Genomic DNA, 26,237 nt, shown 5'->3' with positions numbered 1-26,237 from the left:
ATAGACAGCATGCGAGCGTACCTGGCTCAATTTTGATCCTTCCTGTCTGGGTGCCAGACACACTGGTGCTGCCATTCATGATGACAGAGTTCACCAAGCTCCACCTTGACACGTCCCTGGCCAAGTGGCTGCAAAGAGAGAGAAACACAATTCAAAGTTAGGATGTGAGCTACTGAATGTGGCAAACCTTCTCAACATCAGTAGTGATATTCATTAGATATTAGCGCTTATTCCTTTGCTACCAGTCACTATCTCTATATCTAATGAAGCTACTATTACAGGGCTCGACATTAACGCTTGTCCGCTTGTCCGGGACAAGTGGATTTTTTGAAGGGGCAAGTGAAAAAGAATTTTACTTGACCGACGGACAAGTATCCTGGTTAAAACGTCAAAACAAAGAATAACTAGGGAATCACCAAAGTGCAATAATGATTCTGCATTCAGTTAGTGTAAGTGGCGATCGATAGTGGAGAATATAAAACGAACTGACGTTAACAAGGTTGAGCTGTTGATGCTCGCGCAGCCTCTCGACGAGAAAATCGAAAACAAATGAGCTCCGCTCACACACAGAAACTCAGTTAACATACACAGTTAAAATTGTGCAGTTTTTATATTTATAACATATGATACAGTTAAGCAACTATGGGGTGCCGTTTGTAAAGCGACTCACGCTGAAAATAACAGCAACATTTTGACACATTTAGCTTCAAACAATGTTTAAAAAACTGGTATGAATTTTTGGCGGTCACTTTTTTAGCACATTTACAACAATATTTATCAACTTTGAGATATTTTAAATGGTTAAATCTAAATGTTAAATCTAAATCTAAATGTTAAATCTAAATCTAAATCTAAATGTTATATCTAAATGTTAAATCTAAATCTAAATGTTAAATCTAAATCTAAATGTTAAATCTAAATCTAAATCTAAATGCTAAATCTAAATCTTAAATCTAAATCTAAATGTTAAATCTAAATCTAAATGTAAAATCTAAATGTTAAATCTAAATGTTAAATCTAAATACAAAATCTAAATCTAAATCTAAATGTTAAATCTAAATGTTAAATCTAAATATAAATGTTGAATCTAAATGTTTCGGGTGAAACTAAATATTTAACTAATATGCAAATTCAGAATGCAGATAACCGGTTTTAACATTTAGATTTAACATTTAGATTTTACATTTAGATTTAGATGTAACATTTAGATTTAACGTTTAGATTTAACATTTAGATTTAGCATTTCGATTTAGCATTTCGATTTAGATTTAACATTTAGATTTAGATTTAACATTTAGATTTAGATTTAACATTTAGATTTAGATTTAGCATTTAGATTTAACATTTAGATTTAGATTTAACATTTAGATTTAGATATAACATTTAGATTTAGATTTAACATTTAGATTTAACATTTAGATTTAGATTTAGCATTTAGATTTAACATTTAGATTTAGATTTAACATTTAGATTTAGATATAACATTTAGATTTAGATTTAACATTTAGATTTAGATATAACATTTAGATATAACATTTAGATTTAGATTTAACATTTAGATTTAACAATTAACATTTAGATTTAACATTTAACATTTAGATTTAACTATTTAAAATATCTCTAAGTTGACAAATATTGTTGTAAATGTGCTAAAAAAGTGACCGCCAAAAATTCATACCAGTTTTTTAAACATTGTTTGAAGCTAAATGTGTCAAAATGTTGCTGTTATTTTCAGCGTGAGCCGCTTTACAAACGGCACCCCATAAGCAACATCACACTAACAAGAGTGTTGTTTTCCTGAATACCATCACGACTGAAAATGACACTGATTTCATACGCCAGTTCCACAAACAATTATTTAACATCAAGTCACTTACATTTTAGAAGCAATATGGACTGTTTTTGTTCTATTTCAGCAGTGAAAATAGTTCCAAACAAAGATCACAGCAGAACCGTAACGCATCTCACAGCAACAGTGTGTGTTAGTGAATGATTCAGCGTTTTAGTGAATCGGTTGAATCAAAGATTAAATGACCTATTCGTAAACGACCGCCACATTCTTGAATGAATCAGCCGTTTCACTGAATCGACTCAATGACTCGCTCATTAAGACGGTCACATGCTGCCACCTACTGGTGGTTTAGTTTCATCTTTCCAACATTTCTTATTTGTATATTCAAAAATATTTAAAATAATCTCATAACATTATTTAATGCAGTTGTAATTTTTCAGTGTAAATGATTTAATTTGGTTTGTTAACAGCCTATAGTGTCTTATTCTAATTTAATTTATAGATCAAATTTAAGAATATAAAAGGAGAGCTGAAGCATATCCTATATTTAATCAGATTTAAAAAAAATTTAAAAAGGTACAAATATGACAAATATGCATATTTAAATATGTCAAAGCTGATTAAACACTGGTGAGAATATTGCTTCAGAATAGATTATATCTACAAAGCGTGTGAACAGGCTTAATGTCGAGCCCTGTATTATATAGTAAAATATTGTACACTACCTGCCATATATGTACATTTATAACACTAATGCTTTGTATTTTATTACTTTTGGATCAAATTACAAAAAAACAAGTTACTGCTGCTGTGAGGGTGTTTCTAATACAGCGTCTATGGGAGTGATGGTAAAAAATAACATATTTCTCTCTTTTCACTGCAGTTATCAATCTCACTCTATTTATCCCCTCTTTTTGAAAGTTGTGAAATCACTATTGTGGCGTTTTTCTTTTGCTATTTGAGAAAATTGGAACACAATTTTTTTTTTTTTTTTTAATGTATTCTCTCATTCACAGCTATAATATTTAACCCAACTATGACGACTTCCGCTTCCGCTCTGAGAAACCCGGAAATGTGAAAAGGGCTATTAGGGTTAGAAGAACTGTTGTATATAAACATGATAGAAACATAATAATCACTGCAATAATAATCCATTTATTGGGCCTCATTCATGAAACACGAGCAGAACGAATTTGTATTTTTAAAATGTTAGTTTCTACAAAATAAAATGTACACCTGCTTACACCACATAATCACAATTCAAAAGTAAAATGTGTAATATGTTACCAGGAACAATGGAATAGTTACATGTCATTATTGAGCGACTAATAACAAAGAAATAAGTATTGGATTTTTTTTTTTTTTTAAATGACTGAGAAAATACTAGTCACAACTGGAGTAATTAAGTAACGTTACATATAAAGAACAGGCTCTGGAGAAATCGAAAAATATAGGTATCACTGTATTACTAGAGATTAAGTACTGAAGACATAAACATAACATTAGTTACTAGGGATGGGATGGATAAAAATATCGATGTCTCGATTTTAATCGATTCTCATTTTTACGAACCGATATTTTACATCCAAAGAATCGATTAGTCATCCAGTTTTCAGTTGATAAACAAACGGAGTATTGTAGCGCCCCTCCCATTCAATAAAACGCAATAATCTTTGTGCTTTATTGGTATGAAACAAAGTCTCAGATTTCAACTTACATCCATTTTATTACGGAATTCAAAAACATAAATACCGTTTAGGCGCTGTGCAGCTCAGCTCGAGAGAAACGGCCGCGCGGGCTCACGTGATCTTCTATTCTGCCTTAATATCAGTTACAGCGCGAAATAAACATGAACGACCATCTGAAAGTTTGTTAAAAGATACAATAAAGCTTACCGAAATCCGTATCACGTCACATGAAATCGCTCAGTCAGTGTTTCAAACGCGGAAAGACGTCAGCTTGTAAACAATGTCATGTATCGTCAAATTTACCTCAGAAAAACCATATCCAGTGTCCATAAACTCGTTAGTCAGCTAGAACAATTATCTCTAGAGAGGAGCATTTTGATAAATATAGGCACCATATTCCATATTCATTATAATGTTTTTCAGTATTTTATACATGTTTGAATAAATCAGGCAAGTTTTTATGACAGCCACCAAATATGTCAAAAAACGAATTGGAGTAGAATTATGATTATGTAACTGTAAAGTTAATATTATAACTTTATTATTATAAAAAAAACATAATTGAGTATAATTTAAGTGTTTGTGTACAAATCAGTTCATTTTTACCTTCAATGTTATAGTAATGTAGCCTGGCTACAGCTGACTCCCATAGTTTACATCATTAGTTAAGAGATTTGTTTTCCTTGAGAAAATTTGGCATGTATTGTACCTGATCCAAAATAATCAGTAATGAAATAATTTAATTAAATTGCCAGCTTGTGAATCTAAATCGAATCGAATTGTGAAATGTGCGTCAATACCCAACCCTATTATGTACACAAAAACAGATGCTAGTTAGTTTTAGGGAATACATGTTAAAAAAGCTTGCCGTAACGGCAATAAGCAAATGAGTTCTCAGAAACTCATATCATAAAATGAAGGCTTGTGCAGAGCAGTGTTACTTTAGTATTATTTGTATAGTCTTAATATTTTTAGTTATTTTGTTTTAAATTACTAATTTATTCCTTTTTGTTATTTCAGTTTTAGTCATTTTAGTACTTTAGCAAACTTTCAGTTAAAAGTCATGCCAACATTTCTAATTTTCATTTAAGTTATTTTTAGGTCTCTAACATTTATATTTAATCTAATTTAAATAACCGAAAACTATTTTGTACCCACGTTATATTAGGTTAATAATTTGATACAATGCATTTATTGTGTACATACGTGTTTTTACATTGTACTTACATTTTAAAAATTGCTTGCATGTAATTACATCTGTAATTAATTAGGGCCCAAGCCCTGAAAGGGCGCAGAGCCCTATTGTTCTTCCTCAGATTATTCTTTGTTTTTTTTTTTATTAGGGCCCAAGCCCTGAAAGGGCGCAGAGCCCTATTGTTCTTCCTCAGATTATTCTTTGTTTTTTTTTTTTGTTTTTTTTTTTTTTTCGACTTCTCGGGTACTTTTGGGGCACTTAACATGCTCGAAAACTCTTGAAACTTCGCACAGGCGTCGGAATGCGCGGCCATCAGAGCCGGGCTGAAGCTGGTACCCGGGCGTGGCAGGGGGGCTCGACAGCGCCCCCTTAAGTGGGGTCTGAAAACTTGGTCCATATATCAAACACACTTGCACGTACATGTATGAAACTTGGTACACATTTAGACCTCATCGGGCCGAACAACTTTCGTGCTCATAGTTATGTGTCAGCCCAACAGGAAGTGAGCTATTATGGGTTGTTCGGAAAACGCATGCTCTGGAATTTAATATACTCCTCCGAGGCCATTGTTTCGATCATTGCCAAACTCGGTCAGCATTAAGTGAACATATCCAGGATGCTAAATTGCGAGCGGATTTTTGATATCTCGAAAAGTCTGGCCGTGGCGATGCAACGAATTTATGGCGAGAAAAGGTAAACAGGAAGTGTGTAATAACTTGTGCAAACATTGACTGATTTGGATGAAACTTCAGCTGTGTGTTCGTTGTAAGAGGCCGATCACATGGATATGACTTTTGTGAGTCAAAGTTATAGCGCCACCAACTGGCAGCAGGAAGTGTGTCACTTTCAAAAATGCTTTGAATCACCATCTTATTTTCACACGATTGACTTCAAACTTCATCAGTATAATGTGAAAACATGACAGATAGAGACATATGAATGAATTCCTGATATTTCAAATAATGCTGCCATGGCAACATGTCAAAGTTTAATAATGTTTTTGACTGTTTGTGTGCCCTCCCCTCTATCTCCAAAAGGGGGCAGTGTTGTATTATTTTTGAAACTCCCTTTCTCTCTCTCTCTCTCTCTGTGCTTGCTTATGTGATTTATGAGGACACAAATGTGTATGATGACATGGCTATTGGTATTACAACGTAGTGGTTAATGTGGACATGAACTATGACACTATATCACTACAGAACTCATTTTCTAAATCACATTTGAGTTACAATTCTTATCATCTGACAGCCGTGATTTCATGTACTCATTCAGACAGAACTCTTTTTTTAAAACAGAGGAGTGTGAGTGTGTTTTCTATACATGTGCTTTACAGAAGGTCATGCGCTGTGTTTGCAAAGATCACTTTTGACACATTTGTCTTTAAATTCATTATTTACTGACATAGTTCAAATTTATTTTTAAAAAAAATTCACATTATTTTCTACAAGTGTCTGTTTATAAGTGTCTTTTTTTCACAGAAAGTTTTTGTTTGAACGTGAATATTTGTATAATTCAGGGTCTGAGTTTTTACGTTCTCCTCGTAGGTGATTTATTCAATCTCCACCAAACTCGGTCAACGTGAAACGGAAGCTTAACGCATTAAAAATATTTAACGCAAATAACACAGCGTCGGTTTTTATATCCATTTTTGCTTAGCGTTACATGATCACGCTCCTATTCATGTACATGCTTCCAAGCGCGACAAGACACAAGAGAGCGCGCTGTATGCCAGTGTCCTGTCTGTGTGTGTGTTAGTGTCCTGTCTGTGTGTGTGTGTGTGTGTGTGTGTGTCCTGTCTGTGTGTGTGTGTATGTGTATGTGTGTGTGTCAGTGTCCTATCTGTGTGGATGCGTCTCATGTCAGCTATTCAAGGGACACTGACACACACACACACACACACACACACACACACACACACACACACACACACACACACACACTCGATGCATAGATAGACTCGCGTCAGTTTCCTGCTCACATCGAGTTCTCTTTTGCCTAGGGTTGCCAACTCTCACGCATTTGGCGTGACACTCACGCTTTCAGGCTCAGTCTCACGCTCTCACGCTGCCCAACTTAATCTCACGCCAAATTGCCAAACCTGCTTTTGATATTAAACAATGTCTAAGCTTTTACATTTTTTAAAGTTTTAATGCGAAATTCAAACAATAAATAGCGTTTTGGCGCTAATATGGCATAACAGTTAAAGCCAGAGTGTTGAAAAACCATACGGAGTTGCGACATGCTCTATCATCTCCCGGCGGCGCGCGCAGTCGTGCTTCACAGAAATCTCAATACTTCTAGCGCTGTGTCAATACATTTGAATGGCTTGATACACAACAGCTCCACTTTACAGGGGTTTGCAGCAAGTTTTGGTAAACAGTACAGCATAGTGTGCATTGATTATTACATCAACCATACAGGATCGTTTTATAATGGAGAGTAATGCAACAATGTTAACATTAATGTTAATGTTTTTTATTGTACTTAGCCTTCAGGTATTCCATACTAATTGGTCATACTCATACTAATTGATGGTCAAATGTGACCATACACCTTAACTATTTTTCAATTAAATAAATGTTCTATATTTTAGTTCAATAATATTTATTGAATATTTTGAGGAGATCTTTTGGTACTAAATACTAGTTGTGCAATATTTATTGTCAATAATGACCACTTAAAATATTTTTCTTCTAATATTTGTATTATTTATATTACAATTAGTATAGTAATAAGGTTAAATTAGAGAATTATTTTTCAAAGAGGCAAATTAGAGTCATTTTGTGGAGTCAGCCTGTCATTAATGTTCATCAAAGAACAACGGGAACAGAGAAAATTGTAGCTTTAATGATGATTCATCTATATTTCATTTATTATTTATACAGTTAAGGAAGGTTTGATAACTATTACATTTCTGTATAACAGGGAAGGCCATGGGTAAATATAACATTTATTATTTTCATTTATTATTTATTTATTCCATTTATTATCATTTATTATTACTATACTCTCCTTGAAGTTTACTTCCCGCTACTTTTTCCCTCTTCCTCCCAACCGCGCGGCTGCAACTGTCTTCTTCTTCTTCGATAGTAGCCTAAGCCAGTGTTTCCCAACCTTTTTTCAGTCATTTTATCATACGTTACGCTAGGGGTGTAACGGTACAGATTGCTCACGGTTCGGTTTGTATCACGGTTTAAGGTTCCCCGTTTCGGTACGGTTCAGTATTTGCTATGTTCAGGGAAAAAAGGACTACTGTCAAATAAAACAAAAGAAAATAATAAGAACAAATCATTTAAATACAAGCAGCAGCACAAATAAATACTATTGAGCAAAGATACTAATAAAATAAACTATGCTTTTCAGGTTTTTCAGGTACGTCTAACATTAGTTTTCAGGTACAGAAATTGATCAAATGTAAAATAACATTGCATATATGACTGTATAAATTAAAGATTAATCCTATTAAACTTACAAAAGTTATTCAATCAAGAGCAGTGAGTGATGCCCTTGTCTTTTGTTTGACATTAAACAGACAGCAGTAAAGGCTACTGCCCCTTTAAGACCTCGGATATGCGTCGTCTTTTCTGGACTGTATAAAGCTTACTTAAGCCATATACAGACTATGTCTGCTAGAATACTCATCAATATGTTGACATACTTTTTGCGTGAGTTTGTCCATTCAAGAGCAAGACTTGAAAGAGAACTCAATATTTGCGCGCTGAGAGACGTGTGCGCGCTCTCGGATGAGTGCACGGAATATTTTCTCACAGTGCGCGCGACTTCTCATTCGCGTCTTCTGGCACTAAACCAGATAGTTGCGTGTTCTGAGTTAACACAATCAGAACGTAAAAATACGGGATATTTTACGGGAAAATACTAAAACGGGAAGACAGCGGGAAAAGAGCTAAAATACGTGAGAAACCCGGAAAAAACGGGAGGGTTGACAGCTATGGTGTGTGTGTGTGTGTGTGTGCGATATGTAGGCTTAGGGGTAGTGTAGGGGGATAGAATGTACAGTTTGTAGAGTATACAAACCATTAAGTCTATGGAATGCCATCTGCCTGTCTTTCCCCTTCCCCCTCTCTATCTGTGTGTGTGTGTGGGGAGGGGGGGGGGGGGGTCTCTCTCTCACCCTGTGAGTTTGTGTGTGTGCCTTTCTCTCAGTCCTTCCCCTCCCCCTCACTCTCACTCTATCATTGTGTGTGTGTGTGTGTGTGTGTGTGTGTGTGTGTGTGTGTGTGTGTGTGTGTGTGTGTGTGACTTTCTCTCTTGATCATAATTTAACCCTTTCATATAGGCTATCACAAATAACTATCACTTGAAATAAAAACGTCATGTGATGTGTTTGCCAAGATCACGTATGATGCACATGTCTTTAAATTAATTATTTACTGATATAATATAAATGTATTAAAACATAAATTTCACATGATTTTATAAAAGTGGCTATTTATAATAAACTTCCATAAAATGTAGACACGCATCTTACTCTTACCTGACACTGATATTAAAATCATCTTTGCAGTTTCTGTGATTTGGCTCCATTTATACATTTTTTATTAAAAAATTTTTATTGGACCACCCATATTGAAATTAAAGCATGTTTTATGGTGCATAAGATTGGTGCACAAATGGTAGCTAAGGTAGCTCAAAAACACATGAAGAGAAGTGTTAGAATAAAACAACATCAGCATTCGAATGGTATTCTGAACTCATTCCAATTTGACCTTTGACATAATCTGACATGAAATTCATATAAATTTAATTGATCTCATAGATGTGGCTGTTGTGGTTTGTGGTCATAGCAGCACCAACTGCTGCAGTTAATGTGGTGAATTCAGATGACTTTGACATAGTCCTTTTATGTTTTCCCATTTTAAATGCCTATTGCCTGCCGTGCACAGTTAAACTGATGCCACCGGGGTGGCGGTGCCACCGGCTTGGGCCCGTCATCGCTGCTCGCAGCTTTAATTATTATTAGGGCCCAAGCCCTGAAAGGGCGCAGAGCCCTATTGTTCTTCCTCAGATTATTCTTTGTTTTTTTTTTTTTTTTTTTTTTTTTTTTTCGACTTCTCGGGTACTTTTGGGGCACTTAACATGCTCGAAAACTCTTGAAACTTCGCACAGGCGTCGGAATGCGCGGCCATCAGAGCCGGGCTGAAGCTGGTACCCGGGCGTGGCAGGGGGGCTCGACAGCGCCCCCTTAAGTGGGGTCTGAAAACTTGGTCCATATATCAAACACACTTGCACGTACATGTATGAAACTTGGTACACATTTAGATCTCATCGGGCCGAACAACTTTCGTGCTCATAGTTATGTGTCAGCCCAACAGGAAGTGAGCTATTATGGGTTGTTCGGAAAACGCATGCTCTGGAATTTAATATACTCCTCCGAGGCCATTGTTTCGATCATTGCCAAACTCGGTCAGCATGAAGAGAACATATCCAGGATGCTAAATTGCGAGCGGATTTTTGATATCTCGAAAAGTCTGGCCGTGGCGATGCAACGAATTTATGGCGAGAAAAGGGAAACAGGAAGTGTGTTATAACTTGTGCAAACATTGACTGGTTTGGATGAAACTTCAGCTGTGTGTTCGTTGTAAGAAGCCGATCACATGGATATGACTTTTGTGAGTCAAAGTTATAGCGCCACCAACTGGCAGCAGGAAGTGTGTCACTTTCAAAAATGCTTTGAATCACCATCTTATTTTCACCAGATTTATTTCAAACTTCATCAGTATAATGTGAAAACATGACAGATAGAGACGTATGAAATGGATTCCTGAAATTTCAAATACTGTTGCCATGGCAACGTGTCAAAGTTTAATAATCTTTTGGCTGTTCTGAGGCTCTTAGCATGCTTGAAATTGCTTGAAACTGCTTGAAACTCAACACACACATCAGAGATGTCAGTCAGTACACATGGGCAAAGCCTCAGAAACGGGCGGGGATGAGGAGCTCTCTAGCGCCACCTTTTGACAAAAGTGAAGGGCTTCGTTTCATCTACAATCACCAAACTCAGTATATATATTGACCTCATCGAGCCGGACAACTTTCTAATTTACAGTCATTAGCTCCGACCAACAGGAAGTCAGATATTTTGGTTTGAAGGTAAATTTTTGGTTAAATCGGGGTCTGAGTTTTTACGTTCTCCTCGTAGGCGATTTATTCAATCTCCACCAAACTCGGTCAACATGAAACAAAGATACTGAAGATGCTAAAATATGAACGGATATTGGATATCTCAAACGGTGTTTCCATGGCAAGGGATTAAATAAGGACAAAAAAGGGGAACATAAATTCTCTGTGTCTGCTGCTCTCCCCTCAATGAACACAAGATGGCAGCATTGTATTAGTTTTGAAGCAGGATAAAAAAAAAACTTGTTTCTCTCTCTCTCTCTCTCTCTCTCTCTCTTGTTTGTGATTTATGAGGACACAAATTTGTATAATGACATGGGTATTACACTGGTATTACAACGTGTATGTGTGTGTGTTTAAAAACATACTAAAACAATGTTTTATTAAAATGTAACCAAATAGCTTTAAAATAATCATACTATTTTTCAGATCAATATATTTATTTTATTTAATATATTTCTTCTGAATATTTATTCTCTGTCTGCCCTCCCCTCACTAAAAGGTAGCAGTGTTGTTCTGAGGCTCTTAGCATGCTTGAAATTGCTTGAAACTGCTTGAAACTCAACACACACATCAGAGATGTCAGTCAGTACACATGGACAAAGCCTCAGAAACGGGCGGGGATGAGGGGCTCTCTAGCGCCACCTTTTGACAAAAGTGGGGGGGTTAGTTTTATCTTGAGTCACCAAACTCGGTACATATATTGTTCTCTTCGAGCCGGACAACTGTCTAATTTACAGTCATTAGCTCCGACCAACAGGAAGTCAGATATTTTGGTTTGAAGGTGAATATTTATGTAATTCAGGGTCTGAGTTTTTACGTTCTCCTCGTAGGCAATTTATTCAATCTCCACCAAACTCGATCAACATGAAACAAAGATACTGAAGATGCTAAAATGTGAACGGATTTTGGATATCTCAAACGGTGTTGCCATGGCGAGGGATTAAATAAGGACAAAAAAGAGGAACAGAAATTGTCTCATATCTTGTAAAATCATATTTTGATTTCAATTAAATTAAGATTGTATGTTTGGCAATTGAACTTAGAATAATTTTAAATGACTATACTATTTTTCAGATGAATATATATATATATTTTATAAATATTTATTTGTATAATGTATTGTGCCTGTGTGTGCCCTCCCCTCAATGAACACAAGATGGCAGCATTGTGTTAGTTTTGAAACAGGATAAAAAAAAACATTCCATCTCTCCAGGGATTTGTGTGTGTGTGTGTGTGTGTGTGTGTGTGTGTGTGTGTGTGTGTGTGTGTGTGTGTGTGTGTGTGTGTGTGTGTGTGTGTGTGTGTGTGTGTGTGTGTGTGTGTGTGTGTGTGTGTGTGTGTGTGTGTGTGGACTTGTAATCCCTGATGTTGGGTGCTGCCCCTTTAAGGACGTTGTTCCGGTGAGCGCAAGTGATGTGATCGTGCAGGAAGAAGTGCAGGGAAAAACAAACTGAACTTAGAGAACTGAGTGAGAAAGCCATGTTGATCTCAAATGAAGATTTGAACATTTAATAATTCCAGCTAAAACTATTATCTTACATTATATTCCCAGCGTGGTGAGTAGTGTTATGTTGTTTAAGTGTTGTGATGGTTTGTGTATCACTATGAAGATCGCTATTTGCGATTAGCGCCTAAACGCCTAACTTATATGTTATATATTTGTTTTGTTTTAGACATTTACAGTTTGTATTGCCTGTAAAATATGTTGCATTTGGTTAAACAAAGTTTAATGCTTAGTACACAAAGCTGATGTTACAATGTTTTAGAAACGTATTTGGTGATGTGAACATTACTAGATAATAATTGTGAATTGTTTTGTGTTTGCAGTTTGACCACACACGCACACACATAAATGTGCACAAATACTCAACTAAAGTACCACCAAACTCGGTCAACATGAAACGGAATGACTATACTAGACTTTTTTAAGACCTTCTCAAAATATTTAAAGACCTCATCGGCGATGAGAACCACTGTTGAGCAATAAAATAAAAATATATAATCATAAGCTATAACAAAAATATATATTAAATTAGGTGAGTGGATAGTTAAAAAAATTTGCAATTACAAAAAGTAATTCTTGAAAAAACATCTCTGGACTAATTTTATAAAATCTAAAAATGTTAATGAAAAGGTACACATTACTTTGTGTTCTTATTAAATACATTTATAAAAAAAAAACAATTTATATTTAATTTATATATGAATGTAAATAATTATATGGGCCTACACAAATAATATAACATTTCAAGATTTATAGTTTATTGTAAACGTAATGTGCAGCTCTGTAAAGGGGCAACAAATATATGATAGATACGTGAGAACAAGATTTTTTTTAATCATCTTTAAGTGCACAAAACTATGAAAATATATGAAAGCGTGGCACAATGCGCTTATGCGCATCCCGGGTGCAGAATGATGCGCTTAAAGCAACATGGAGTCAGAGGGCGCAGTGCACCGCGAGTGCACATTAAAAAGTTCACGGCATAAAGAAACGATGAGCGTTGAGCGCACAAATCCTAGTCTACTATGTATATCGGTCGGTTTCTTCACAGTTTTAAATTCCGGTTATTGTGCGTGTGATGCCTTGTGTTGTCACCCGGGTAGGGAGCACAACATCGTTCAGAAACCGCTAGATAAACTCCAGGAAGATAAATTATTTTATCTGCATATCAAGTATTATAACGGGAATATATCATCTTGGAGTGAGCTTTACCGAGCAGCTGACTGACTGTAACCAAACACGACGCGCAGTTTGAATGCTGAACGGAGAATGATGGACAGCTACAGCGGAGGAAAGACATTCAGCTATGGAATGGCTTTAGATGACTTTGTACTAGCAAATCATAAAATACTAATAATAATTGCTGAAAGATCATGTGACAATATATATTTCTGATGATTATTTAATTACCACGACATGCCTAATCTGAGCAAGTGACTGCCTGTCTTGAGTTTTGTCGACAGACGGAGGTGGCACGAAATGTGACGGAGGCGGCCGCTATGCAGGAAAAACCATAGAAAAACCCTGCGGTCATTGTTTAAACTCATCCTACTCCAACCAGGAGTCCGCAAATTTACATTTCCCCATTTCGGAGTCTGTTTCGCAACGTGTGGAGGGCGACACATCACCTAACTGCGCATTTCGCAAAATACGTGACATCACCCATAGACGGTGTGCGCGCCCGAGCTGATCTCACTGACATATCACTATTCAGACAGGACTAGTTTTTGTAAATTATATTTGAGTTACAATTCTCATCACCCAACATCTGTGATTTCAAATATATTCAAAATAATGTTTTCGGAGAGTGAAGTAAAAAAAACTTTCTCCCACCATTTAGATTTTAGATTTTATTTCTTTTTGTTGTTAAAATCTTGTGAATCTTGTTCAATGTGCAGATTGCCTCTCTCTCAGTCCTTCCCCTCCCCCCTCACTCTCAGGCTCACCCTGGGTGTGTGTGTGTGTGTGGGGTCTCTCTCTCACCCTGTGAGTTTGTGTGTGTGCCTTTCTCTCTTGATGATGATAATTTACCCCTTTCATATCATAGACTATCACAAATAACTATCACTTGTGAATAAGTAAAAAAAGAACTATACAAATACCTTGAATTAAATACTGGCCTTCTGGACTTATAACATTTTGAGCAGGAAAAGATAACTTTTCACATATTTGAAAGAGATCTATTTCATCCCATGACATTAAAAATCATCTACATTTAAATGACATCATGGGTGTGGCTTGTGGTGATAGTGGCACCAGCTGCTGCGGTAAATGTGACATATTCGAGCGATTTAAAAAAATTATCCTGTTTAAATGCATATTGCCTGCCGTGCACAGTTATGCTGATGCCACCGGCGTGGCGGTGCCACCGGCTTGGGCCCGTCATCGCTGCTCGCAGCTTTAATTTTTATTTTTTTTTTCGACTTCTCGGGTACTTTTGGGGCACTTAACATGCTCGAAAACTCTTGAAACTTCGCACAGGCGTCGGAATGCGCGGCCATCAGAGCCGGGCTGAAGCTGGTACCCGGGCGTGGCAGGGGGGCTCGACAGCGCCCCCTAAAGTGGGGTCTGAAAACTTGGTCCATATATCAAACACACTTGCACGTACATGTATGAAACTTGGTACACATATAGACCTCATCGGGCCGAACAACTTTCGTGCTCTAAGTTATGCGTCAGCCCTACAGGAAGTGAGCTATTATGGGTTGTTCGGAAAACGCATGCTCTGGAATTTAATATACTCCTCCGAGGCCATTGTTTCGATCATTGCCAAACTCGGTCAGCATTAAGTGAACATATCCAGGATGCTAAATTGCGAGCGGATTTTTGATATCTCGAAAAGTCTGGCCGTGGCGATGCAACGAATTTATGGCGAGAAAAGGGAAACAGGAAGTGTGTTTTAACTTGTGCAAACATTGACTGATTTGGATGAAACTTCAGCTGTGTGTTCGTTGTAAGAGGCCGATCACATGGATATGACTTTTGTGAGTCAAAGTTATAGCGCCACCAACTGGCAGCAGGAAGTGTGTCACTTTCAAAAATGCTTTGAATCACCATCTTATTTTCACCAGATTTATTTCAAACTTCATCAGTATAATGTGAAAACATGACAGATAGAGACGTATGAAATGGATTCCTGAAATTTCAAATACTGTTGCCATGGCAACGTGTCAAAGTTTAATAATCTTTTGGCTGTTCTGAGGCTCTTAGCATGCTTGAAATTGCTTGAAACTGCTTGAAACTCAACACACACATCAGAGATGTTAGTCAGTACACATGGGCAAAGCCTCAGAAACGGGCGGGGATGAGGGGCTCTCTAGCGCCACCTTTTGACAAAAGTGAAGGGCTTCGTTTCATCTACAATCACCAAACTCAGAATATATATTGACCTCATCGAGCCGGACAACTTTCTAATTTACAGTCATTAGCTCCGACCAACAGGAAGTCAGATATTTTGGTTTGAAGGTGAATTTTTGATTAAATCGGGGTCTGAGTTTTTACGTTCTCCTCGTAGGCGATTTATTCAATCTCCACCAAACTCGGTCAACATGAAACAAAGATACTGAAGATGCTAAAATGTGAACGGATATTGGATATCTCAAACGGTGTTTCCATGGCAAGGAATTAAATAAGGACAAAAAAGGGGAACAGAAATTCTCTGTGTCTGCTGCTCTCCCCTCAATGAACACAAGATGGCAGCATTGTATTAGTTTTGAAGCAGGATAAAAAAAAACTTGTTTCTCTCTCTCTCTCTCTCTCTCTCTTGTTTGTGATTTATGAGGACACAAATTTGTATAATGACATGGGTATTACACTGGTATTACAACGTGTATGTGTGTGTGTTTAAAAACATACTAAAACAATGTTTTATTAAAATGTAACCAAATAGCTTTAAAATAATCATACTATTTTTCAGATCAATATATTTATTTTATTTAATATATTTCTTCTGAATATTTATTCTCTGTCTGCCCTCCCCTCACTAAAAGGTAGCAGTGTTGTTATTTTTGAAACTCTCTCTCCGTGTGTGTGTGTGTATGTGTGTGTGTGTGTGTGTGTGTGTGTGTGTGTGTGTGTGTGCTTGTTTATGTGATTTATTAGGGACACAAATTTGTATAATGACATGGGTATTACACTGTTATTACAACGTAGTGGTTAATGAGGACATTTCATGTGTCCACATAATAAAAATATCTTTAAAAACATACTAAATAATGTATTATTAAAATGTAACCAAGTAGCTTTAAAAATATACTACAAATTACAATGAAAACATGGTTTATGAGAATATTTCCTGTGTCCCATAAATGAAATAGCTTTAAGGGGTTTGTGTGTCTGTGTGTCTGTGTGTGTGTGTGTGTGTGTGTGTGTGTGTGTGTGTGTGTGTGTGTGTGTGTGTGTGTGTGTGTGTGTGTGTGTGTGTGTGTGTGGGCATGTTTTTGTGAAATATCAGGACACAAATGTGTATAATGACATGGGTATGACATATTACAAAAAGAGGGTGAAATATGAGGACGTTCCCCATGTCCTCACTTTTCAAAATGCTTATAAATCACACAGAACAAGGTTTTTTTCACAGAAAGTGAACTGCACAGTCTCCTGTGAGGGTTAGGTTTAGGGACAGGGGCAGTGTAAGGGGATAGAAAATACGGTTTGTACGGTATAAAAACCATTACGCCTATGGAATGTCCTCACATTTCACAAAAACAAACGTGTGTGTGTGTGTGTGTGTGTGTGTGTGTGTGTCCACCAACTGGCAGCAGGAAGTGTGTCACTTTCAAAAATGCTAAATCTCTGTCTTGTTTTCACCCGATTTACTTCAAACTTCATCAGTATAATGACAAAACATGGCAGATGTAGACATACGAATGGATTCCTGATATTTTACATACTGTTGCCATGGCAGTGTGTCAAAGTTTAATCATCTTTTGGCTGTTTTTGAGGCTCTTAGCATGCTTGAAATTGCTTGAAACTCAACACACACATCAGAGATGTCAGTCAGTGGAAATGGGCAAAGCCTCAGAAATGGGTGTGTTGGAGGGGTGTTTATTACAACATAATCATGGTTTATGAAGACATTTCATGTGTCCCCGTAAATCAAAATAGCTTTAAAAGCATACTAAACAATGTTTTAATAAAAATGTAAAAATGCAGAATGCTTTCTGTGATGGTAGGTTTAGGGGTAGTGTGTGTGTGTGTGTGTGTGTGTGTGTGTGTGTGTGTGTGTGTGTGTGTGTGTGTGTGTGTGTGTGTGTGTGTGTGTGTGTGTGTGTGTGTGTGTGTGTGCGATATGTAGGCTTAGGGGTAGTGTAGGGGGATAGAATTTACAGTTTGTACAGTATAAAAACCATTAAGTCTATGGAATGCCCTCCGCCTGTCTTTCCCCTTCCCCCTCTCTATCACTCTCTCTGTGTGTGTGTGTGTGTGTGTGTGTGTGTGTGTGTTTGTGGAGGGGTGGGGGGGCTCTCTCTCTCACCCTGTGAGTATGTGTGTGTGCCTTTCTCTCAGTCCTTCCCCTCCCCCTCACTCTCCCTCTATCATTGTGTGTGTGTGTGTGTGTGTGTGTGTGTGTGTGTGTGTGTGTGTGTGTGTGTGTGTGTGTGTGTGTGTGTGTGTGTGTGTGTGTGTGTGTGTGTGTGTGTGTGTGACTTTCTCTATTTATTTTTTATATTGGACCACACATATTGATTTCAAATATATTCAACATATTTTTTTCAGAGAGTGAAATAAAAAAAACTTTCTCCCACCATTTAGATTTTATTTCTTTTTGTTGTTAAAATCTTGTGAATCTTGTTCAATGTGCAGATTGCCTCTCTCTCAGTCCTTCCCCTCCCCCCTCACTCTCAGGCTCACCCTGGGTGTGTGTGTGTTTGATTGTGTGCGCGCACGTGTGTGTGTGGTGTGTGTGTGTGTGTGTGTGTGTGTGTGTGTGTGTGTGGGGGGGGGTGTCTCTCTCACCCTGTGAGTTTGTGTGTGTGCCTTTCTCTCTCGGAATGATAATTTACCCCTTTCGTATCATAGACTATCACAAAAAACTATCACTTTAGTGTGAATAAGTAAAAAAGAACTACAAACACCTTGAATTAAATACTGGCCTTCTGGACTTACAAAATTTTGAGCAGGAAAATATAACTTTTATTTATTTTATCCTATGACATTAAAATTAATCTAGATTTAAATTACATCATGGGTGTGGCTTGTGGTGATAGTGGCACCAGTTGCTGCAGTAAATGTGGCATATTCGAGCGATTCTAAAATATTCTCCTGTTTAAATGCATATTGCCTGCCGTGCACAGTTAAGCTGATGCCACCGGCGTGGCGGTGCCACCGGCTTGGGCCCGTCATCGCTGCTCGCAGCTTTAATTACATTTATAATTACACTGTTGACCCTTCCCTTACACCTAACCTTACCCTTAAACTTACTCACACCATCACACCTGTCCTTAACTTTACCCTTAAACTTACCCACACCACCACAACTGTCCCTAACTTTACCCTTAAACTTACCCACACCACCACAACTGTCCATAACTTTACCCTTAAACTTACCCACACTACCACACCTGTCCCTAACTTTACCCGTATCCCACCTAAATATCAGCAAAAGTGTTTTGCAATACAATATGAACACAATAAGTACATTGCACTTATTTTTTTGATGCAACTACATAGTAGGCCTAGTTAAGGCCACCTAATATAAAGTGGGGCCACACTGTTTAATAGTTTTGGTAAACAAAAACAACAATGGTGTCAGTTTGTGCTTATGAAGGATACATTTACAATTAACGTATTAAACAATTGATTCGATTTAATTATTATTATCATATTTTGTGAATGGTCGTCTAACTATGATATGATTAATGAAATGTATTGGATGCCATCACTGCCACCCAGAGGAACATGTGCCCATGCCCCGCCTCTGGACAACCTCGACGCGGACGCGTCACCACGCCGTGGCCATACCAGTGCACCAGCGGCGGAGAACGGCGAGAAACCGCGGCAGGAGGATGCTAAGATCGCATATTTCCAACGCCTTTACATGACCAAGCCGCGATTTTCATCTCGGTTCACTAAGAGCGACCGGCTTAAGTAAAACATCCAGGAAGGACCGACAACTATCCGCGTTTCCTGCGCGATGCATGCCACGGTTTGCGGATGCGAGAGAAAGGCAATGGTGTCGGGGGTCATCTTGGCAAGGAATGGCAGGAAAGACTTTCCTTTGGGATTATGTAACCACGACCAGCGAGACGCGAGGACGAACACGACCCTTGCTCGAGTGCATCCGATCCGCGGAAGTCTCGGTCTCCCGTTCGGTTCTCCGCGAGCGCTCACTATTTACATTCTGCCACTACAGCACATTCATAGGCGAGTACTTCACTAACTAAATACATTACATTATTGATATTAGAATATATATAGCATATATGTTTTATTGGTTTTATAACATCTCGTGTAATTCGTGTTTATTTCAACTTTAATAACAACTAACAAATCCGGTGATACACTGGCATTCGGTATAAATGCTCGCATTTATACTTTGACAGTATTTAGCGTCTTGTATTGTATGTCATATAACAAAATCCAACATCACCGAGAAGTGTCAATGATGCTTCCCGCACGTGCCCGCGTCCCTCTCGAGCTGTGTCTCGCTGCGCGCCCGCACGAGGCGCCGGTTTCCCGGTTACAGTGTCATCCCCGCCCGCGCGCAAGGTCAACTGAGCCAAAAAGGCTAAAAACACGAAAAAAAATAATATTTTTCTGCAATATTCCGAGTCTTTCTATTAACAATAAACATTATTAGTCGTGTTATGTTCAAGAAGTATTGCACTAATCACTTCTGACAGAAAGTATGACAAAGTAAACTGTCCAAAAATACATTGAGTTTTATTAAAACTACGATCAATAACGTTTTTACTTTAGTTTACTTTATTAATTCGCGTGAAGCCCACTATAACTGATTAAATGAATGAGTGAGTGTAAAATACGTTTCCTGTAGTGCACCGACCGTTAGTCTGTTGGCAACCCCGGTAATGGCGTCTTTATTCCGGCAGGAGTCACCACGCAGCTTCCGCTGGCACGAATGCCTAGCGAGCCACTGGCGAAAGTACGACGAATATCGCTTACACCGATTAAAAATGCGAATTGATGTCTTTATATACGATTATCAGTTACATACTTGCTGAAAACCAGATGTAGATGCATGCAGATTTAGTTTTTTTTGTGTGTGTGCAGGGATTGTGACAATATCACAAAATTCATTATTTTACTATAAAATCAATTTTGTCATGAATATAATGCGTAAATGCTTAATTCTGGTCGCATATTAAATATCAGTTGAATAATGCAATGTTTCGGTGTATCAGAATTAGAAACAGAGGTATGAGCGGGCGCTTGTGCCTTCTCTCGCCCCAGAGCCCTCACTGCAGAGCCGCCATGAATGTTACAAAGACTCGGGGACGAGCAAATTGAAAACCGTTCAAAACGGGCTCATAGATGATCAAATCACTTACCTTTTTCAATATTCCAGCACGGATGTGCTTATTAATTAGCGATGTGTTCGTGTTAAACGGTTTTATTGTATTTAAGTATCTGTATTTTAGCCGTAAACCCCGGGGAGTCAGGTCGAAACGAATCCGACAAAAGGAGCGTCTGGTTCGGTATGAAACTCCGCCCAGCGCCGCAGGGGGAGGAACTCCGAGGGAAAACATGCGAGAAAAAAAGGCGGAGGCTAAAACTTAAAAATAATATTTATTTCTAACATTATGATTCATTTCTAAATTATATTAATACAATGTTTATGCATTTTTCAACATTTTAAAGCGCTACTTTCTCTGCGCCTTGAAATTCCGCACATGCATCAAACAATAATAAACTACGTTGGTATTAGTTCACAATTGCTATATAGCTCTATTTTCATGGCTGGCCGTTTAACATGACAGAATATCTACTGTTTCCCGTGTAAAAGAGCAGGACTCTGCCAACCCTGCAACTACTCAAGTGCGAAACCGATTAGGGTGCCCACATTCGGCTACCGCGGAGACGCGCACGGCCTCCGCGCTCCAGAAACCTCGCCTCTGCAGCCCAAACACAGTCGGCGCTGATTAGTGTGTGGAGTTTGTCTCCAATTTGACGTTAAACTGATGTGTTGGCAGGGACGCTGGTGGCTGCTTGTGCTTTTAGTTCCCATCGTTTGGTTTGAATCACTGTCACAGAGGCACCGATTCCCCTCAGCCTTAGTAAAAGTGCCATTGCCTGTATCCTCATGCTCTCTGATTGTACACAATCGTCACGAGATTTCTTTATGTGAAACTGACCAATGGCACGAGGAAAGGAGGAGACAGCTGTGACTGACTCAACCCCCTCACTTTGACCAGGCCTGAAAGAGAAGATGCTTCACACAGATCACTGGAGTGACTGAGAAAACAAGTCTAGCATTGATTAGTATTTACTTAGGCAGCTTTTTGTCAAATGTCAATGTGGTATTGAGCTGGATGGCTTGAACAGTGTGATCCAAGTGGTCATTTCTAATAATAATAATAATAATAATAAACCAGGGAACTGTTTTTCAGGTATCAAAAGGACATCTGAATTAAAATTAACCACATTTTATAAGCTATGGAACATGTATGCATGTAAGAAAATCATGCAAAGTGACTATAATGTGCGAGAGTCACCTCATGTTTATGTAAACTGTTTGTTTAGGTCGTGAATTAGCATGTTTTCCACCCATCCTGGGGAAAAAAATGTGTGGGAGGTCAGTTTTGAGTCAAATTTTTACACATTTCCATCAATGCAAGTTTATTGAATGTTAAGAAAATCCCTGTAAATGTTATTAATAAATGTTAATTAATGCTGCAGAAGTGTGTGAGTGTTTGGACCGTGTGTGTGTGTGGCCATGAGATGGCAGCAGAGGTGCATTGAACAGCCATTCATTATGCCACTGATCATCACTGCCACTACAACATATGGATTGTTTTTCACTTCATATCTAGCACATATTACTAAATGCTGTTTTCTTGTCAGGTATTGTCTTTCTTCAGGTTACACCAAGTTGTAAAATATCATTCTAGCATAGTAAAGAGAACATAAATGTTGCATTCGATAGAGGATATGTGAGAGTTTTGACACCAGTGGCTGGACTATTCGGTTGTTTTTCAAATTTGAGGATTACTTGAGATAATATTGTAATGGTATTACCATTTGAAATGTAATTATCTAACAATTTAAGTCAATATGATTGCATTTCAGCAAGATATACTAACACAATTTCATGATTCATTTGTGTGTGTGTGTGTGTGTGTGTGTGTGTGTGTGTGTGTGTTTGTTTGTGTCAAGTCACCTTTATTTCTCCAGCTTTTCACACACAAATACTTCAGAGCAGCTTTACACTGATATTATAATTTTGGTTTTAGATGAAAAGCTAAAGTAAGATTTTGATTGATTATTTTCTGTTGTAAAAACTGATTTAAAAATGTAAAAACGCATGTAAAAAAAATATATATTGCAGAAAATGAAAACAATGTAAATATTATAAGTGTGAATCCAAAAATTAAAAGCGCATTTAAAAAAAAATAAGCATGATTTAATCTCTGAAATGTCTTAGTGTGTGTATTGGTCATAATTTAGACTTTTTAAAATCTAATTTCAGCTTTTTATCTCGTAATTAGGACTTTTAACCATAATTTATATTTTTAAGTCATAATTTTGACTTTAAATCCATTTATCTCAGAGTTTTCCAAGTCCTAATTTCAACTGTTTATCTCACAATGACTTAACATGTCATATTTTTTACTTTTTTTATCTAATAATGAGGACTTTTAAAAGAGTGTGTGTGTGTGTGTGTGTGTGTGTGTGTGTGTGTGTGTGTGTGTGTGTGTGTGTGTGTGTGTGTGTGTGTGTGTGTGTGTGTGTGTGTGTGTGTGTGTGTGTAAAATGTTAAATAAAATAGAAGACAAAAAGTCTTATGTAAAATCATTTCCATTATTTTATTATGCTTGGACCAGTACTCTAAATATTTACAGAACTAAAACCAAAATATATGCCCAAATCATTGACATTCTACAGTAATATATATATATTAATAATCAAACACCTCTTTCTCAATCACACTTGCTGTGTTGTCTTGCTAAGGTCACTTCTTCAGCTTTTTAAAAGCAACATCGTATCTGAAAGGAACAATCGAGTGGAGAAGGCACTACTACAGTGTGTGGGCTAATGGAGTAGGGGAAAATACACATTTCGACATTCTTTTAAACCATACACAACAGACTAAACAACATCTTAGATGTAGTCCCTTCTTTATAAAATTAATTATTCGCATAATCATCTTGGAGGCTGGAATGTACATAATACACATTTAGGAAAAGGGATGACAGCATTTTACCAAATCTACACTTACTTCTTGTTTACATTCTAAATCTGTACCATCATACAAATATTCACCTATGGAACTGTAATGAAACTAAACAATAGTGCAGCGAACGATCAAACCATTTCACAAGTGATATTACAATCATAACATTATTCATCATAGCACAGATAATGTAAAACGTAACCCTTCGAACTCCATAAAACATTCCTTTTAACAATGACTTTTCTCTCTTTCATTTTCTGGGTAAATTAAATCCACTATAATTTTTGCATCTTTATGTATTATTTTAACTATTAAGACAACGAATAAGATTCCCTTAGTGTTCATGTGATATAAACACACAGTCCTTGTTTGTGCTCTGGTGAGAAAAGTGGTTTCAAAATAGCTATGCAACCATTTTCATCTTTATATTTTCTTCTTCCAAATAAACCGGTGACTGCAATCAGTGTTTCGTCGCTAGTAGCAATTCTTATAGATATACTGTATATTTCTGTTTAGCTACAAAAATATTGAACACACACACATACATACATACACACAATTTGCATTAATACACTATATGTCATCTTGCAATGAAATAAAACAAACTGATAAGCAGTAGAAAAGGCTTCATTTTAAATTGACCTTAAAGTGCTTCCTGTATCATTCTGAGCTGACTGGAGATCACAAATTCATTTAACCCTCCACAACACACACACACACACACACACACACACACACACACACAATAGCATTTCAACTCTGATAAATAAACAGATAAAATATTAATAGTACAGGTGACAAAGATTTCTTTACGCAACAGAAACAAGTGACATTGAGCGACTTTTTAACACTTTTACATATGTATAAATATATCATCTTTATGAATTAAGGAAAAACAAAATGGGAGAAACAAAATGGAGACAAACATTGATTGATGAAAAAAAAGACAGGCAGTACATTTGGGCATCTCTGCCCAGGTAGTGACAGACGAGGAATGAGGTCATACTGGCATTTGCATCTCTGTGTATTCATCTTGGCCTTCTCTGTCATCAAATGACGGCTCTGAATCATCAGGGTCAAGCTGTCACATAGACAAAATGAACCGTGTTAAATAAAATTTCAGTTTTGTTATACACACTATATTGCCAAAAGTTTTGGGACGCCTGCCTTTACATGCACATTAACTTTTTTGACATCCCATTCTTAATCCGTAGGGTTTAATATGGATTTGGCCCACCCATTACAGCTCTATCAGCTTCAACTCTTCTGGGAAGGCTTTCCTCAAGGTTTAGGAGTGTGTTTATGGGGATTCTTCTAGAAGCGCATTTGTGAGGTCAGGCACTGATGTTGGAGGAGAAGGCCTGGCTCTCAGTCTCCGCTCTAATTCATCCCAAAACTGTTCTATCGGGTTGAGGTCAGGACTCAAGTTCCTCCAAACGAAACTCGCTCATTCGTGTCTTTATGGAGCGACGCTTTGTGCACTGGTCAGTCATGCTGGGACAGGAAGGGGCCGTCCCCAAACTGTTCCCACAAAGTTGGGAGCATGAACTTGTCTGAAATGTCTTGGTGAAGCATTAAGAGTTCCTTTCACTGGAACTAAGGGGCCAAGCCCAACCCCTGAAAAACAACCCACACCATAATCCCCCCTCCACCAAACTTTACACTTGGCACAATGCAGTCAGGCAAGTCCCGTTCTCCTGGCAACCGCCAAACCCAAACTCGACCATGGGATTGCCAGACAGAGAAGCGTGATTGGTCACTCCAGAGAACACGTCTCACTGCTCTAGAGTCCAGTGGCGGCGTACTTTACCCCACTGCATCCCACGCTTTGCATTGCACTTGGTGATGTAAGGCTTGGATGAGCTGCTCGGCCATGGAAACCCATTCCCTGAAGCTCTACACACTGATCTTGAGCTCATCTGAAGGCCACATGAAGTTTGGAGGTCTGTGGCTATTGATCTGCAGAAAGTTGGCGACTTCTGTGTCCCTCAGCATGCGCTGACCCCGCTCTGTGATTTTACATGGCCTATCAGTTTGTGGCTGAGTTGCTGTTGTTCCCAATCGCTTCCACTTTGTTATAACACCCCTAACAGTTGAGCGTGGAATATTTAGTAGTGAGGAAATGTCCGAATGGAGGTGTCCACCGATCACGGCCCCACGCTTGAGTTCTCTGAGCTCCTTAGAGCGGCCCATTCTCTCACTAATGTGTGTAGAAGCGAACACACACACACACACACACACACTCCTGAGAGCGGCCTATTCTCTCACTAATGTGTGTAGAAGCGAACACACACACACACACACACTCCTGAGAGCGGCCCATTCTCTCACTAATGTGTGTAGAAGCGAACACACACACACACACACACACACACACACACACACACTCCTGAGAGCGGCCCATTCTCTCACTAATGTGTGTAGAAGCGAACACACACACACACTCCTGAGAGCGGCCCATTCTCTCACTAATGTGTGTAGAAGCGTCTGCAGGCCTAGAGCTTGATTTATACACCTGTGGCCATGAAGTGATTGAAACACCTGAATTCAATGATTTGGAGGCG

At 37.9% G+C, this 26,237-nt stretch overlaps 2 protein-coding genes across 10 annotated transcripts in view; both read right to left on the bottom strand.

The window, feature by feature from the left end:
• The window catches only part of ubtfl (upstream binding transcription factor, like), a 45,390-nt gene extending 24,391 nt beyond the window's left edge, over positions 1–20,999 (bottom strand). For all 8 annotated transcript variants that reach the window (XM_079819610.1, XM_079819611.1, XM_079819614.1 and 5 more), the window contains exons 1-2: positions 20,831–20,999; positions 22–128 (exon numbers count right to left, since the gene is read on the bottom strand). In XM_079819610.1, coding sequence (XP_079675736.1) covers positions 22–79 — 58 coding nt within the window. In that variant the 5' untranslated portion in view covers positions 80–128; positions 20,831–20,999. The remainder of the gene's footprint in view (positions 1–21; positions 129–20,830) is intronic.
• Positions 21,000–23,282: 2,283 nt separating this feature from the next.
• slc4a2a (solute carrier family 4 member 2a) overlaps positions 23,283–26,237 on the bottom strand; it is a 59,448-nt gene continuing 56,493 nt past the window's right edge. For both annotated transcript variants that reach the window (XM_079819574.1, XM_079819575.1), the window contains one exon: positions 23,283–24,754. In XM_079819574.1, the coding sequence (XP_079675700.1) occupies positions 24,674–24,754 (81 nt within the window). In that variant the 3' untranslated portion in view covers positions 23,283–24,673. The remainder of the gene's footprint in view (positions 24,755–26,237) is intronic.

This window comes from Gobio gobio (genome assembly GCF_949357685.1).
Source record: "Gobio gobio genome assembly, chromosome: 6".
Classification (NCBI taxonomy): Eukaryota; Metazoa; Chordata; class Actinopteri; order Cypriniformes; family Gobionidae; genus Gobio; species Gobio gobio.
Note: the sequence above shows the minus strand (reverse complement) of the source record. Positions and strands in the feature narration are given on the sequence as shown.